General features: G+C 38.5%; 1 protein-coding gene across 3 annotated transcripts in view; it reads right to left on the bottom strand.

The window, feature by feature from the left end:
• The window catches only part of LOC122708080 (dimethylaniline monooxygenase [N-oxide-forming] 2-like), a 34,607-nt gene that overhangs the window by 11,915 nt on the left and 6,632 nt on the right, over positions 1-16,060 (bottom strand). For all 3 annotated transcript variants that reach the window (XM_043924191.1, XM_043924189.1, XM_043924190.1), the window contains 2 exons: positions 3,805-3,993; positions 1,168-1,330 (listed from right to left, as the gene is read on the bottom strand). In XM_043924191.1, the coding sequence (XP_043780126.1) occupies positions 1,168-1,330; positions 3,805-3,930 (289 nt within the window). In that variant the 5' untranslated portion in view covers positions 3,931-3,993. The remainder of the gene's footprint in view (positions 1-1,167; positions 1,331-3,804; positions 3,994-16,060) is intronic.

Raw genomic sequence — 16,060 nt, 5'->3', positions numbered from 1 at the left:
CTTTCTGAAGATAAACATCTGTGTCTTTTCCCAGGAAAACATGGCCTTATTAAAGTATTTGTCTTTGATGATGGGCTGCTTGAAAGAGCCTTTAGATCATGTGCTCAGTTGCATAAGACTCTTTGCAGCTCCATGGACTGTAGTCTGCCAGGCTCCTCTGTCCATGGAATTTTCCAGGTAAGAACACTGGAGTGGTTGCTATTTCCTTCTCCTTTAGATCATATGAGTTCTCAAAGTGTTGGTCCCTTGGCCAGCAGTATTGGCATCCCCAGAGAACTTGTTAAAGATGCAAATTCTCAGCCTAGATCTACAGAGCTGGAAATGCTAGGGGTGGAGCCTAGAAAGTTGTGGTTTTAAAAGTCCTCTAGGTGATTCTGTTGGAAAGTTTCATTGCTTTAGATCAGGGAGCCTCAGTCCAGCTTGCATATTGAAATCACTTGAACAAGTAATTGACCTAGGCCTACCCTAGACCGATTGAATCTTTGAAGGTCATTTGAACTTTAAAAACTCCTCAGGCGGTTTGAATAATGTGGGGCTTGGACTGAACCACCCTATTAAATGTTTTCCTAAAGGCCTTGGGAAGGAAGTGTGCTGTCTTACGGAGGGGCCTGGGAGGAGCCATCCTCCCCTGCACTTCCGGCATCCATCACTATCCTATTGGAGTACTGATGTCCAGAAACTACCCCCAATAACCCTGGCTGTGGGCATGGCTCTGTGGAAGTCCCCAAAATGAAACAAAGTCACAGGTGTTTGGCAGGATAGAAAAAGGTCAGGGTAAGCTTTTGTTATTGTTCAGCCCTTCAGTCCTGTCCGACTCTTTGCAACCCCATGGACTGCAGCACCCCAGGCTTCCCTGTCGTAAGGTAAGGTACATGGCTGAAAGGATCTCTCCAACAGAAAACCAAGATGGGTGAAAATTCTCTGAAATTCTGAGTAACATTTAGTCACTTTGGGGAAGGCTGAACTTTGGCTGCACTCTGATGATGAAGACCCAGAGGGCTCAAAAGAAACAAAGATGGTATTTGGAATCTTTCATCTTTCTGGCTCTATCCTGATTTTAATATTATGCTGAGTTGCAGTAGCTAGCCAGTTTTGCTGTCAATCTAGCCTGAACATTAAGTAGCTGGACACCTACTCCCAAAAGCCGGGGCTCTGCACAGGCCTCACCTGGAAATGACTCCAGTGGGAGATGAGGGAAGACGTGATGGCCGCTGCAGATCATGACTCCGTCAAAGACAGCGCTTTGCTCCTTACCGTTGTTCTCAGTAACAACCACCCACTGGCCAGAGGTTGCAAAATCCGGGTGTTTTTTCACACTGAGGACGGTTGTCTGGAATCAAACACAGAGAAGGCATCATTGAGAATTACTCTGGCATAAAAGGGGCCTTGTCCAGTGCCTGGGAGTGGGTAAGGGTAGAGTGCAATGTCTGGCTCCATTGAGATTCCATTTGAAGCCATTTCAAGCCACTTAAGGCAAAGACTGCTAAGTGCGCCCTGCTGCTTCTTCCTTGGCACATGCTCCCAAGGATGTACTGCTTTGTGTGAGAGGCCTGACTCAGCAGTGGGAACCAGCGTTAAGTCTCTCTGAATAAGGAGAGAGACTTAGAAAATCATGGCAAAAGTCTGGGCAAGATACAAAATACGTGTTCATCATTCAAGTGATCACACAATCAGCATTTATCACAAAACTTTTGTGTTGACCTCTGTGCAGACTCTGTGTTAGAGAATATATTCCATGCATAGCGCCTGGCACAATGACAGCACTCCATGAATGGTGAGTTATTCTTATTTATTTATTTTATTAAAGGCATCATGTGCTTTTTTTAAAAAAAATTAATTTAAAGTTTGGTTGTGCTGGGTCTTCATTGCTACTTGCGGGCTTTCCCTCATTGCAGAGTGGGGGCTACTCTTTATTGTGGTGCATGGGCTTCATGTTGAGGTGGCTTCTCTTGTTGCTGAAGATGGTCTCTAGGACTTGAGAGCTTCAGTAGTTACGGCACACAGGCTCAGTATTTGCAACACACAGGCTCAATAATTGTGGTGGATGGGCTTAGGTGCTCCGTGGCATATGGAATCATCTCGGACCAGGGATCAAACCTGTGTCCCCTGCATTGGCAGAGGGATTCTTATCCACTGTGCCACCAAAGAAGTCTGCATCATATCCTTTATTTTGCATATTGTTGTTTACTAGTGAGTGCGAATTTTTTTGGTAACATTCATTGTTACGTTTGCACAACATTTCTTCCTTTGTGAATTGTCTATTCATATCCACTCATTTTTTTTTTTAAAGATGTAGTGTGTGGGCTTCTCCGCAGAGCAGAGGCTCTAGAAGCGTGGGCTTCAGTAGTTACAGCATGTGGGCTCAGTATTTGTGGCTTGTCATATTTATTATTTTTAAAATGTCTTGCTAGCAATACATTTCATACTCTCATTTGGATTAAACAATTTACTGGTTTATTGATTTTTTGTAAATGTTGTTTGCTGTGTGGAGGTTTATGGATTTTTAAAAAGGTACATAAATGTTGTGTTTGATGTATTTAAGAAGCAATGTCAAAGGAAGTGAAGCTTTTCAGGTGAATGGTATGCTTCCTTCTTGCTGGCAAGTGTTTGAGCCCCTTATACATGCTTTTGAAAATTTCAGATATTTTTCAAAATGCTGTGTTGGCAATTTTGAAGCTTTTACAGTTTTAAAAAATGTATGTGGAATGTTGTGAAAAGGCTACAAAATGTCTGGGTATTTTCAGTTGAAAGATTTCAAATTTGAAGTTAAGCATGGTATATTCACTAAAGTACTCTGGATTCTTGACTATTCAAAATGTAGTTCGAGGACCAATCTTCACTGTCACTGGGGAGGTTATTAGAAATGTAACTGCCCTGAACCAGTTCACTCCTTCTCAGGCAACCTGGCGGTTTCCCATTCCTGGGAGGTCACTGTATTGATACTGAACTTAGTCTGGACATGTCCTTTTATAGTTTGAATTGAGTTCTTGCATCTTATGGCTTATACCAATTCAGAGATCAATAAATGGGAGTGAGTTTTCTTAAGCCCTCTCCAATCTCCAGAAAACAACATCAGTAAAATGATAAACAAAAGAAGAAGAAACTGGAGGAACTCTACATTAGATAGACTGAAATAGTTTCATGGTATTTGCATATGTTTATGTCCACTAAATCAATTATTCCAAATTAATGTAATACAAATCTATAGTAAAACTAAAATTACTGAGAAAATGAAATGTATTAAAAAATAAGTTCTACTAATATTTATTCAGTGCTATAATTTATTTCCTAGACACAGTTACTGGTTTTCAGAGTGTAGGTTATTGATACAAATTTAGGATGTTTAATGAGGATATTGGTTTTTTGTTGTTGATTATTTTTTTTGAGAAAACAAGGGAAAGGTAGTTATAATTGCATTTCAGAATTATCTGGCCATTCTTATGTTGCTAAAGAATGCATCAAAAATTAACAAGAGTGGTCTCTATAGTGTTCTGAGATGAATGGGGAGCTGTGGGTTTATCTAATCCATTTTCTAAGATAATCCATTTCTATGGAGAAGGTAAGAAAATAAAACAACATAACTTTTGTTTTCATATACCCTTTCAAAGGAAATGAGGCTAGTCGTCTTCAGTGGTTACAGATACTAATTTAAATGCAGTTTCACTGTCAATATCATTCAAGCCTTAATTTTGACAAATGTCTTTCTTCTGTTTATGCATATAGCCTATAATATCACGGGTAATGACATTACTTTTCGAGTTTTCTATCGTGCTGTTTCCCTCCCCCCTACCCCAAATACAATACCTGGAACTGAATATACTTTAGTAGATCAAACTTCTTGGCAAAGATTCTGAAATATTCCAGGACTTTAGAATTGTGCAGGAAGTTTGGAAAATCGTCAGGCATTGGAAAGTCACTGAAACAGGACATTTCTTTGCTGGTGTTGGTGACAACGGATTGATAGATGCTTGCTCGGCCATCGTCAACATTTTCCTAATGAAATAAAGGAGTGGTAATAAGGTATTAAAGAAATCCCTTGATTTCCTACTCACCTTCCACATCTAACCCCTGCATGATGTGAAGCTCTTTCATTGCTGTTGTTGTTTAGTCATGTTCAACTCTCTTGTGACCCCATGGACTGTAACTGGCCAGGCTCCTCTGTCTATGGGATTTCCCAGGTGAGAATACTAGAGTGGGTCACCATTTTCTTCTTCAGGGGATCTTCCCAACCCAGGGATTGAACCTACCTCTCCTACTTGGCAGGTGGATTCTTTACCACGGAGCCAACTGGGAAGCCCCTCTCATTGCTGCAGTATGACTGAAATGTCTGGTGGATGAGGAGCTGTGTATGTGCCATTCTTATGTTGCTAAAGAATGCATCAATAATTAGCTTCCTATTACCTGTTTAGTGTCAGTCATTGTGACAACTGATGCTGAAGCTGAAACTCCCAATACTTTGGCCACCTGATGTGAAGAAATGACTCACTGGAAAAGAACCTGATGCTGGGAGAGATTGAAGGCAGGAGGAGAAGAGGATGGCAGAGGATGAGATGGTTGGATGGCATCACTGACTCAATGACATAAATTTGAGTAAACTCCGGGAGTTGGCGATGGACAGGGAGGCCTGGTGTGCTGCAGTCCATGGGGTCGCAGAGTCAGACATGACTGAGTGACTGAACTGAACTGATTGTGACAATCAGCCCCCTTCCAAAATTTCCCCTGGGGAGACTACACCGGTCTTCCACATCTTTAGGAACCAATAAACTCTGCGTCACTGGTCAGAGACTATAATGGAGAATTTCAGTTAAAATGAGTACTTTGGGGAGCAGGAAGTTTTCACATCTTAATTTGAATCCCCTCACCTTTATCTTATGCTTTATGTGAGTCAACCTTCCTCAAGTGATAATAGTAAGTAGTATTTTTTTGTTTCTGGGTGCACTGGGTTTTTGTTGTAGTGCGTGGGCTTTCTCTAGTTGTGTCGGGGGCTTAGTTGCCCTGTAGCATGTGGGATCTTAGTTCCCCCACTGGGATCGAACCTACATCCCCTGCATTGGAAGGTGGATTCTTAACCCCTAGACCACCAGGGAAGTCCCAAGTAAGTAGATTTAATGCTAATCAAGTATATTTTTTTCCTTTTGAACTTTTTATTTTGTATTGGGGTATAGCTGATTAATCATGTTGTAATAGTTTGAGGTGAACAGCGCAGGGGCTCAGTCATACATACAAAGATATCCATTCTCCCTCAAACCCCCCTCCCACCCAGGCTGCCACATACCATTGAGTTCCATGTGCTACACTATAGATCCTTGTTGGTTATTCATTTTAAATATAGCAGTGTGTACATGACCGTCCCAAACTCCCTAACTATCCTTTCCCCACCTGCCCCTGGCAACCATAAGTTCGTTCTCTAAGTCTGTGAGTCTCTTTCTGTTTTGTAAGTAAGTTCATTTGTATCATTTTTTTTTTTAGATTCCCCAATCAAACCTTAAGTTTGATTTTGAGTGTTGTTGAGTATGCTTTTATAATTCAGGAGACAGCACATGCTATGGCTGAGTTTATAATTTCCTCTACAAGAAGTGCTCTGCGTAATGATTTAATGTTAAATCATGCAAGAGCCAAGTATGGTGATTCAATGTCTGTGAAGTCAGCATGTTATCAAACAGGCTTTATAAGAAAATGTAAATAATGCCACCCAAGAACTCCTCAACAGATGCTTATGCACAGGCAGAGACTAAGTATAATCCAGCATATTATGACTCAGCACCAGGGGGGTATAAAAATAAAAATGGAAAGATTATAAGAACTCATGAATTAATTGTAATGAATTATCTAATCTTACATAAATGGCATTAAAATCTCCTCTGCAGAATAGTAAAGAACAGTAAATATCCAACTCTAATTCCACCATTGTAATAAATCAGTTGTATACATTGCTTTCTTACCATTACTCATAGAAAATCATTACTTTCCTGCCAGATCTTTAGATCAAGCCTCCTTAGATTTCTGTAACACAGAAAGAGGCAACCTGGACTAGCAGAAGGAGCCTGGGCTTTGAGTTAGACACAGGTTTGAATTCATCTCTTTCAGGCTATGTGAGCCTGGACCAGTCAGTGCCTCTGAGCTTCGGTCCTGTCATTTGTAAACTAGGGATGTGCTAGGTGCTCAATAGTATTGTTATTGTCCGTAGTTACAGAGGAAGCTATAAGCTTCAGCAAAGTTGTCAGTGACACCTCACTGTTCACCACAGGATAAAGGTATCCAGGCAGCTGCTCTGACACCACAGCAACTGATACAAACACTCGCTATCATCTATCACATCTGAATTTTCTGATAGTTCCTTTACAAGAGGCTATACTTTATTTCAAAGAGTTAAAGATTAAACTGTGGGATCTTTCCTCTTTTATCAGCAAAGCTCTTTATATGTTTTGGGCTTCACTGTGTCCAAATTTCAGAGATTATCGGTACTAACATGACTTTCCAAGTTTAAAATGATGTTTGCTCTCAGAACACGTTTAAGACCAATAAAAAGTCCGAGTTTGTAAAGATCCTTCTCCCTCATACATTGCACTCTCTTCCTCATTCATTCATTCACTCATGCCTACCATAGGCCAAGAGTCAGATGCCTTTTTTCCCACGAGCAGATTGTTTATCTTTCCTAGTCTGTAATTGAGGTGCAGATGATAGCTTTGTTAGAGTTTTAAGTGGCTTGATAAAAACTAGTCATGTTAGGGTATATTAGCTTTCTAGGTGATTAATTTGGTGTGGTCTTATTATTAACTGTATGTATGTACAAAAGGCAAAGGAAGTTTGTATTCAAATATGAAGTGCTTTCTGTCTCATATACAAGGATATAATCTGAACTTTGGATGAATAAATCATGGTATTTTTGTTTTCAAACACTAGCTTCAAATTGCTTAATACAGTCATCCCTTAGTATTCGTAGGGGATTAGTTCCAGGACCATCTGTGGATACCCACATCCAAGGATACTCAAGTCCATTATATAAAATGGTGTAGTATATGCACAGAGCATACACAAGTTACATAAGTCAGATTCCTCCTTTTCTCCTGTAAAATGAAGTTCGTCAATTGTTCCATTAGTCAGTTGTCATGAGGCTTTGATGAGATTAGATAAAATGCTTAGCACAATGCCTGACTTTAAATAAATGCTCCATTCACGTTTGCCTCTCTTGCGTTACTACTGGCCATTAGAGCCAGTCTTACTGAACCAGTCATAGTTTTGAGACAGTATTCTGTCCATTTTATTAAATGGACTGTTACAGTAGAGCTAACATATTAGTTTTTACAAGTGCTTTAAATTGGCTTTAACATGTGGTTGGCTCCTCTGTCAGGTCATTTTAAGGGAATTTTGAGTGATGAGAACTGATGTTCTCATCAGGGGTTCTGATGTCTGAGCCCCTATAGTAGTTCCAGAGCCAGGGCAAGACTCTCCTTTGGGGGTTTTACTTGTGTAATTTGACACAACTGATGATGACATCAAAATTCTTTTACTGAACATCAAGTAATGATCTTTATACTTAGGTTGATTGGTAGACAACTATTAAAAAATGCTTTCTGTCCATGTGCGCTTCTTCCTATACTGGCTGAAGTAGATGGCTATACGTTTAGATAAATCTGGGTAAAATTGAGTTTTCCTGGGGTTATAAAGGGAAGATGATTCTTATTAATAAATAAGTAAATAAATAAATGTCTATCAACTATATCTCCTGTTTAGGCCCTGAGCTTGGAGTTAGGGGTAAAGTGTAACCAGGACACACAGTTTTCTATCTTCATGGAGCTTATTATCACATTGAATTAAAATCAGTTTGGGCTTTGGGGATGGAAAGTCGAGAAATAAGATGAGAGGCTTTGTTCTCACTAAGGCAAGGACAGGAGACATGACTTTCAAAACAGATAAATTTAACTCATATATTTACTTAAAATACAAGTACTGCCTAAAAATGAGCTAAGCACAAATACAGATTAATAGCCTGAATTTCCTAACAAATAGAATTAGTGACAATTTACTTGTTTAAGGTAACTGATCATATGGTAAGCATTTTTCTTAATATAAATTTTTTGCAAGTCAGAAGATTATGTAGCAAAACCAAGTTAGTTCAGACAACACTTATTTAGAATTTATGATCTTAAAAAAAAAAGAATTTATGATCTTTTATTATAGGCTGGATTGAAGTTTATCTTTTATTCCTTAGAGATGAAAAGGATATAAAAACTAAATTAAGATTAAGAAAGATTATAAAGCTAATATTTAATCTACTAGAAGGAGCAAGCTTGCAAAGCAAAAATAGATTCACTTATTAAAAATGTAAATACAAAATCTTGTAAATTGTTTTTTGTTATGAAATGTAATTATATTGACTTCTAGCAATCCGTAGTTTATATTCTCACGGCTAGTTATTCTAAGCAGTTTGGAAATAAAATTTATTTCTTTGAAAATATCCTAACATTCCCTATTTTCAGTCTTTTAGAAGTGGATTTTATCTGCTCTTGTAATATACTTGTAATAAGTATAATTGAAACTTTAAATTATTACCATTAAGAATATTTTTATTTTAATTATTTTAACATTTTATTTTAATTATTTTAGAATCTTATTTTTATTTTAAAAATTTTAATTTTTTATTGGCTTATAGTTGATTTACAATGTTGTTACTTTCTGCAGTACAGCAAAGTGAATCAGTTATACTTACATATCCACTCTTTTTTAGAGTCTTTTCTCATGTGGGTCCTTGTCCTACAGATAGAGGCAAAACTGTCTTTCTCAAATGCTAATCTATGGACTGATTCCAGTAGAAGAATTCAGGGGATCGTTGAAAAGTATTAAAAGGGTGAATAGGTCTGGTTTGGGCCCAGACATCTGTATTTTAGAAGTGCTCCCCAGACATCTGTATTTTAGAAGTGCTCCCCAGCTGACTCTTATGCACAATGAACACTGGGAGACACACCCTTTATTAGCGTGTCATTGCATTCTGCCCTCTCTCCTTTGGCCCTCTCTCCTTTCTGCCCTTGATCACTGAAAGAGCCCCCTGGTTAAACTCGTTGACTCAGATACTGCCCACTGTCTTCACTGATTTCAGGGTAAATGGTACACTCATGGGCATGGGACACAAGGTGCTCATGGTGAGACCCTGGCTCTTCTCTCCAGCCTCATCAGTTATTGCTCAGCCACCTGCATCCTTCTTTCCAGCCACATTACGTGACTTTCTATTCTCTAAGTATATCAAGTTTCACAAACCTCCACACCTTTGCATATGCCATTTGCTTAGCCTAGATGGATTTTCACATATCTGATCTCTGCTTATTGTCAAGACAAATAAAAGTATCATACCCTTCTGCTGAGTGAGAGTCTGTGCTTTCCATAACACTCAGTGTTTCAGCTCTTATAAATCTGCACTCTGAATTTTCTTTAGTTCCCGCCACACCCCCCTTCCGAAAACTGAGCCCTTTGATGGCAGGGACTGTACACTTGTGTCTTTTTAGTACCTAGTATATGCCTGGTACATATTATGCAACCAGGTAATATGTTTGTTGAATGAGTGAAAGAAGTCATGTTAACCAGAGCATTTTTCCCTCATTGTAAATAGGGCTTAATGATACTAAGATACTGCTAAATGATACATTAAAATAGTAGTGTAATGGGAACAAGTAAATGGTTTTGCTGATAGTATGCTATAAATTTTGTTTTGTTTCATGCATGCAAATGTTATGATTTTGCTAATATTATGTTACAAACTTTATTCTATACATTTGAACTGTGGTGTTGGAGAAGACTCTTGAGAGTCCCTTGGACTGCAAGGAGATCCAACCAGTCCATCCTAAAGGAGATCAGTCCTGGGTGTTCATTGGAAGGACTGATGCTGAAGCTGAAACTCCAGTACTTTGGCGACCTCACCTGAAGAGTTGACTCATTGAAAAAGACCCTGATGCTGGGAGGGATTGGGGGCAGGAGGAGAAGGGGACAACAGAGGATGAGATGGCTGGATGGCATCACCAACTCGATGGGCATGAGTTTGAGTAAACTCTGGGAGTTGGTGATGGACAGGGAGGCCTGGTGTGTTACAATTCATGGGGTCGCAAAGAGTCAGACACGACTGAGCAACTGAACTGAACTGAACTGATACATGTAAACATTACTTCTTTAAAAAAAAATTATGGAAAACTAATCAAAATTAGGGCTTTCCTCTGTAGCTCAGTTGGTAAAGAATCTACCTGCAGTGCAGGAGACCCAGGTTCGATTCCTGGGTCGGGAAGATCCCTTGGAGAAGGAAATGGCAACCCACTCCAATGTTCTTGCCTGGAGAATCCCACAGACAGAGGAGCCTGGCAGGCTACAGTCCATGACGTCACAGGAGTCAGACACGACTGAGCGACTAAACCACCAATCAAAATATATCTTAAACAGCTGGTAAAGAGGCTTAAGAATCATAGTACTTCATATTTGCTTTCCTGGAGAGTTACAAATATCTAACATGTTAAATTTGGTTCTATTAAATGGACAACAGTGTACAAAAACACATATTGGATAATGCTGTGATACATTTATCACAGAGAACTTCCGAAAGTAAAACAAGGGTAAGGCGGTTATCTTTTCAGGGAAGGAAATGGCTCTTTGTTCTAAGCTAGTTCTGTCTAATGTTAAAATGAACATAATGTGCTGTTAAAAAAAAAACATGCCAATTGAAACAGAAGAGAGGCTGTGAGGCATAGAATAAAGAAAGTACATGTTTTGGTCAGTGTGAAAATAGCACCATATGGGAAATTCCATTTGGTGATTTCCCAGGTGTCTACTTCACAGTCTCATCTATTATCAACATTTAAATCAGTAAATTTGATGGAGACAAATACAGATGATCAAATTTGTATATACCCGAAGTATGGAGGCATAGAAACTAGACACAGGATTGAAGCTTCAAATAAACACTTAAGAAAGTGAGGTATCGGTGATTGACAATATGATATTGCTTTCAGGTGTACAGAGAGTGATTCAGTGTTTTTATAGACTGTACTCCATTAGAACTTATTACAAAATAATGGCTATATTTCCCTGTGCTGTACAATATATCCTTGTTGCTTAGCTTATTTATTTTATACACGGTAGCTCTTAGTCCCATACTCCTAACTTGCCCCTCCTCTCTTGCCTCTCCCCGCTGGTAACCATTAGTTTGTTCTCTGTATCTGTGTCTGTTTCTGTTTTGTTATATACATTCCTTTGTCTTATTTTTCAGGTTACACACACTCTGACTTGTTTCACTAAGTATAATACTATCTAGTCCATCCAGGTTGTTGCAAGTGCCAGAATTTCATTATTTTCTATGGCTGAGTAGTATTCCATTATGTATACTGCCATATCTTTATCCATTCATCTGTTGATGGACATTTCATTTGCTTCCATATTTTGGCAGTTATAAACATTGGGGTGCATGTATCTTTTTGAATTTGTGCTTTTGGATATATACCCAGCAGTGAAATTGCTGCTTTGCATAGTAATTCTATTTTTAATTTTTTGAGGAAATTCCATACTGTTTTCCACAGTGACTGTACTAATACACATTCCGGCCAACAGTACACAAGGGTTAGCTTTGTTCTACATTCTTGCCAACATTTCTTATTTGTGGTCTTTTTGATAATAGCCACCCTGGTATGAGGTAATATCTCATTATGGTTTTAATTTGCATGTCTCTGATTAGCAGCGTTAAACATCTTTTCATATGCCTGTAGGCCATCTGTGTGTCTTCTTTAGAGAAATATTTATTCAAGTCTTATGCCCATTTTTAAACTGTGTTGCTTCTTTTTTTGATACTGAGTTGTGTGAGCTGTTTATATATTTTGAATATTAACCCCTTATCAGCCATATCATTTGCAATTATTTTCTCCCATTCAGTAGATCATCTTTTCATTTTGTGCAAAAGCCTTGAAGTTTTATTAGGTCTCATTTGTTTATTTTTGCTTTTGTTTTCTTTGCCTTAGACAAATAAAAAAATATGCTATAATTTATATCAAAGAGTGTTCTGCCTATGTTCTTTTTTGGGAGTTTTATGGTTTCAGGTCTTATATTTAGGTCTTTAATCCATTTTGAGTTTAATTTTTTATATGGTGTGAGTAAATATTCTAATATTATTCAACATAGAAAACTTAACAGAAGATTGAAACTTCATATAAACACTCTTTGACTAAGAATAAAACCAACTAAATAATGTCTAACATGCACAAATGTGAAATCCTGTAATTAAGATTAAAAAATTGAAGTGAATAAAAAAAAAGATTAAAAAATTAGTTTTTACAAAGATAGGATAATAGTGACCCAAGTCATCAATAATTCAGATGAAAAACACACAGGGGTTTTAATTGATCCCAAGTTTAGTATTCATCTTTAGAATTATGTGAGATGAAGCATGAGGGTAAACATATATAATATTGTGGCTGGTTCTAAGACATCTTATTATGTCACCTTATTATCATCTACCACTTATTAGTTACTATAGGCAAATCACTTACTTTGGCTTTCTCACTTTTAAGTTAGAATTAATAAAAACTAATGTATTGGGAGTATAGAAAGAGATAATTCATATGCAAATAATTATATAAATGATAGCATTAGCTTTGCAAATACTGAAAAAGCTGCTGCTGCTGCTGCTGCTAAGTCACTTCAGTCGTGTCCGACTCCATGCGACCCCATAGACAGCAGCCCACCAGGCTCCCCCATCCCTGGGATTCTCCAGGCAAGAACGCTGGAGTGGGTTGCCATTTCCTTCTCCAATGCATGAAAGTGAAAAGTGAAAGCGAAGTCACTTAGTCGCGTCTGACTCCTAGCAAGCCCATGGACTGCAGCCTACCAGGCTCCTCCGTCCATGGGATTTTCTAGGCAAGAGTACTGGAGTGGGGTGCCATTGCCTTCTCCACTGAAAAAGCTAGTGCACATTAAACCTTTAGTAGAGAGGTGCAGCATTCAAACCTAGTGAGCACAAGCTATAGTGGGAAAGTGTAAACTGAATTGACCATAAATTTTTTGAGGGGAGTGATTTTTATGTGATTGATTCAGACTTTCATTTTTATTATTTTCCCACTACCTATATTCCCTTGGGCAAGTTATTTATCCTAAACTCTTCATATGTTAAGTGAGGATAATTGTGTGTAACTATAGAAGTTAAAGAGTAACATATTTTAACATTGATTCTGATTGGTAGAGTTGTGGAGAGGCAAATTTTGCGGGAAGTGGGTGTGGAGGCTCCAGCAGCATTTTCAGCAGCTCCTTCCTTGAAACTACTGTCTCCTGGAAATCCAGACCCTCACGTGATCCCATTGGAGGCCTGTGAAATTTTGCTTATTGTATGTTTCACTCTTCAGTGAAGACTGTTTTCTTTGGGTAGAGAAATTGTTTATATTTATCTCTTGAGTATAGTTTTAAGGGAGGTTTGAAATGTGATATTGTTGCAAGTGCCAGGGAGCTATATACTTAAACATTTTATATCTAATAAGGCTTGGACTATAAAGCTGAGCACCGAAGAATTGATGCTTTTGAACTGTGGTGTTGGAGAAGACTCTTGAGAGTCCCTTGGACAGCAAGGAGATCCAGTCAGTCCATCCTAAAGGAAATCGGTCCTGAATATTCATTGGAAGGACTGATGCTGAAGCCGAAACTCCAGTACTTTGGCCACCTGATGCGAAGAACTGACTTGTTTGAAAAGACCCTAATGCTGGAAGAGATTGAAGGCGGAGGAGAAGGGGACAACAGAAGATGAGATGGTTGGATGGCATCACCGACTCGATGGACATGAGTTTGAGTAAACTCCGGGAGTTGGTGATGGACAGGGAAGCTTGGCATACTGCAGTCCATGGGGTTGCAAAGAGTTGGATACAACTGAGTGACTGAACTGAACTGAATTAATTCAAATTTTAACCTAACTCTTCTATCCCACAGGATGATATATCTAATTCTGAAATTTTAGACATCAGGAATGTGATAGCAGGAGAAATATTTTGGGGCAGAAGGCATCTTCCTGGAATTAATCAAATCATATATATATATATATATATTAATTGAAGCATAATTGGCATACAAAATTGTATTAATTTCAGATGTAGGACATAATGGTTGACATTTGTATGCATTGTGAAATGTTCACCACGGTAAGTCTTATTTCTCATTTGTCATGATAAAAAGTTATGAAGTTTTTTTTCTTGAGATGAGAACTTTTAAGATTTACTTTCTTAGCAATCTTTATTTATTTTTGGCCACATCTCATGGCATGTGAGATCTTAGTTCTCCCACCAGGGATTGAACCCATGCCACATACCAGGGAAGTCCTCTTAGTAACTTTTAAACTTGTAATACAATATTTTGAACTATAGTTCCAAACTATATATGCATGACATTTATATGCATGACATTTAGTCATCCCATCTTCAGAAGTTTCCTGTGTAAAAGCACAGTTAACTTGATGGGGTGGGCTGAGGGGGATAGGAGGAAGAGACCAGAGATCACCAGCAGCTAGCATTCCATGTGTAATTCCAAAGAGTTTCTGGAAAATTTAGCATTGGATCCCCTTGCTATAGATATCAAAAATCACTGGTGGGGTTGGAATTGTTAAATATAATATCTTCGTCAAACTACAAAGAAGCTAACAAAATTTAACAGGGCTCTGCAGGACTAACACTGTCTTTAAACAGTTCCATGAACGTGGGCCCATGGTCCATCTTGCTTATCTTCTTCTTCCCTTGCCATGATTACTCCCTCCTCTTGGGCTCTGGGCCTCTTCTTCTTGCCTTTGCTTAAGGAATTCCTCACAAAGTTTTCTAGTTATTGTCTATGTATATGTTCAATCACTCTCTCTTTATTGAGTCCTTCCCATCCACACTTAAAATATTGAAGACTCAAAATTTCAAAACAATCCCCCCCTTTCAACTTATATTGAAGGAGGAAACAGAACAGGCTCCATCTTGAAAGCAGGACTCCATCTTGGGCCGGACTGTGGACTCTGAGCTCTATGCCCAGTATCTATGGAAACGACATACCAGCTGGAAAACCAGACCCCCAGATGGAAGAGCCCCAGGGCTCATACCTAGACTCTCCATGCCTAAAAGAATACCCTAATTATCTGTGAAACTGAATAGAATCATAAATTCTATTATGCTTATTGGGGTATGACCACAGGCCTATTGATAATTGTCTACTGTTAACTACCTAGGCTTAAGGCATATGGATGATGGGTTAACTTTGTATCTTTCTTTTCCTTTGTTCAGACTAGTTTCAGGGAATTTGGGGAGGTGGGTTTGGGCACATATACTTAGGGTATATAAGGTTTTCACAAAAACTGGTCAGGGTCCTTGGCTAAGAGAAGACTCTGCCTCGGGCCCACCAGTGTAATAAACTGCACTCCACTATTGTGTTGTCCTTCTGAGTGAATTTGTTTCCTGGAATGTGTGGCTACAACAATATCCTCTTACAACCATGTCTCTCTCTGTCTCATTTCAATCTTCATGAAGGGGTCATCACACACTGACAGCCTCTGTTTTCTCCTGGACTCCTCAACTCCTTGTCTAATCTTGGTCTTTGCCACCCAAAAACAAAACAAAAAGACCTATATTAAAGACACTAATGAACTTGTTCAAAGCTAATCTCCATTTCTTCTTCAAGTCTCTTTCTTTGCCATAACATTCTCTAAGAAGCTTTCCATAACCCTATAGATCTTCACAAGGTAGCTGTTGTACCTGCTGCCCCAACCTAGTACCCTGTACTTTGGGCACAGAATTGATTACACTGCATTGCAAAGATCTGTTTACAGTTTCTGTTCCCCACTAGATTCTAAGGAGGGTTGGGGCCTTGTCTATCTTGTTCCCTGTGTGTCCTGGGAGAGGGACATCACAAATACTTGAATGAATGAAAATGAATATTACCATTGCGTTTTTGGAAAAAAAAATATGTGTATGACTAAAAGAAATTACATCAAAATTTAAATAGTGGTAATTTATTTAGTGCTCATGAGTATTGATATTATATTTAATTTATATTTTTCCTTTTCTTTTTTTTGGCCATGCCTCAT

This window comes from Cervus elaphus, chromosome 14 (genome assembly GCF_910594005.1).
Source record: "Cervus elaphus chromosome 14, mCerEla1.1, whole genome shotgun sequence".
NCBI classification, from domain to species: domain Eukaryota; kingdom Metazoa; phylum Chordata; class Mammalia; order Artiodactyla; family Cervidae; genus Cervus; species Cervus elaphus.
The sequence above is the reverse complement of the archived record's forward strand: the minus strand, read 5'-3'. Positions and strand labels throughout refer to the sequence as shown.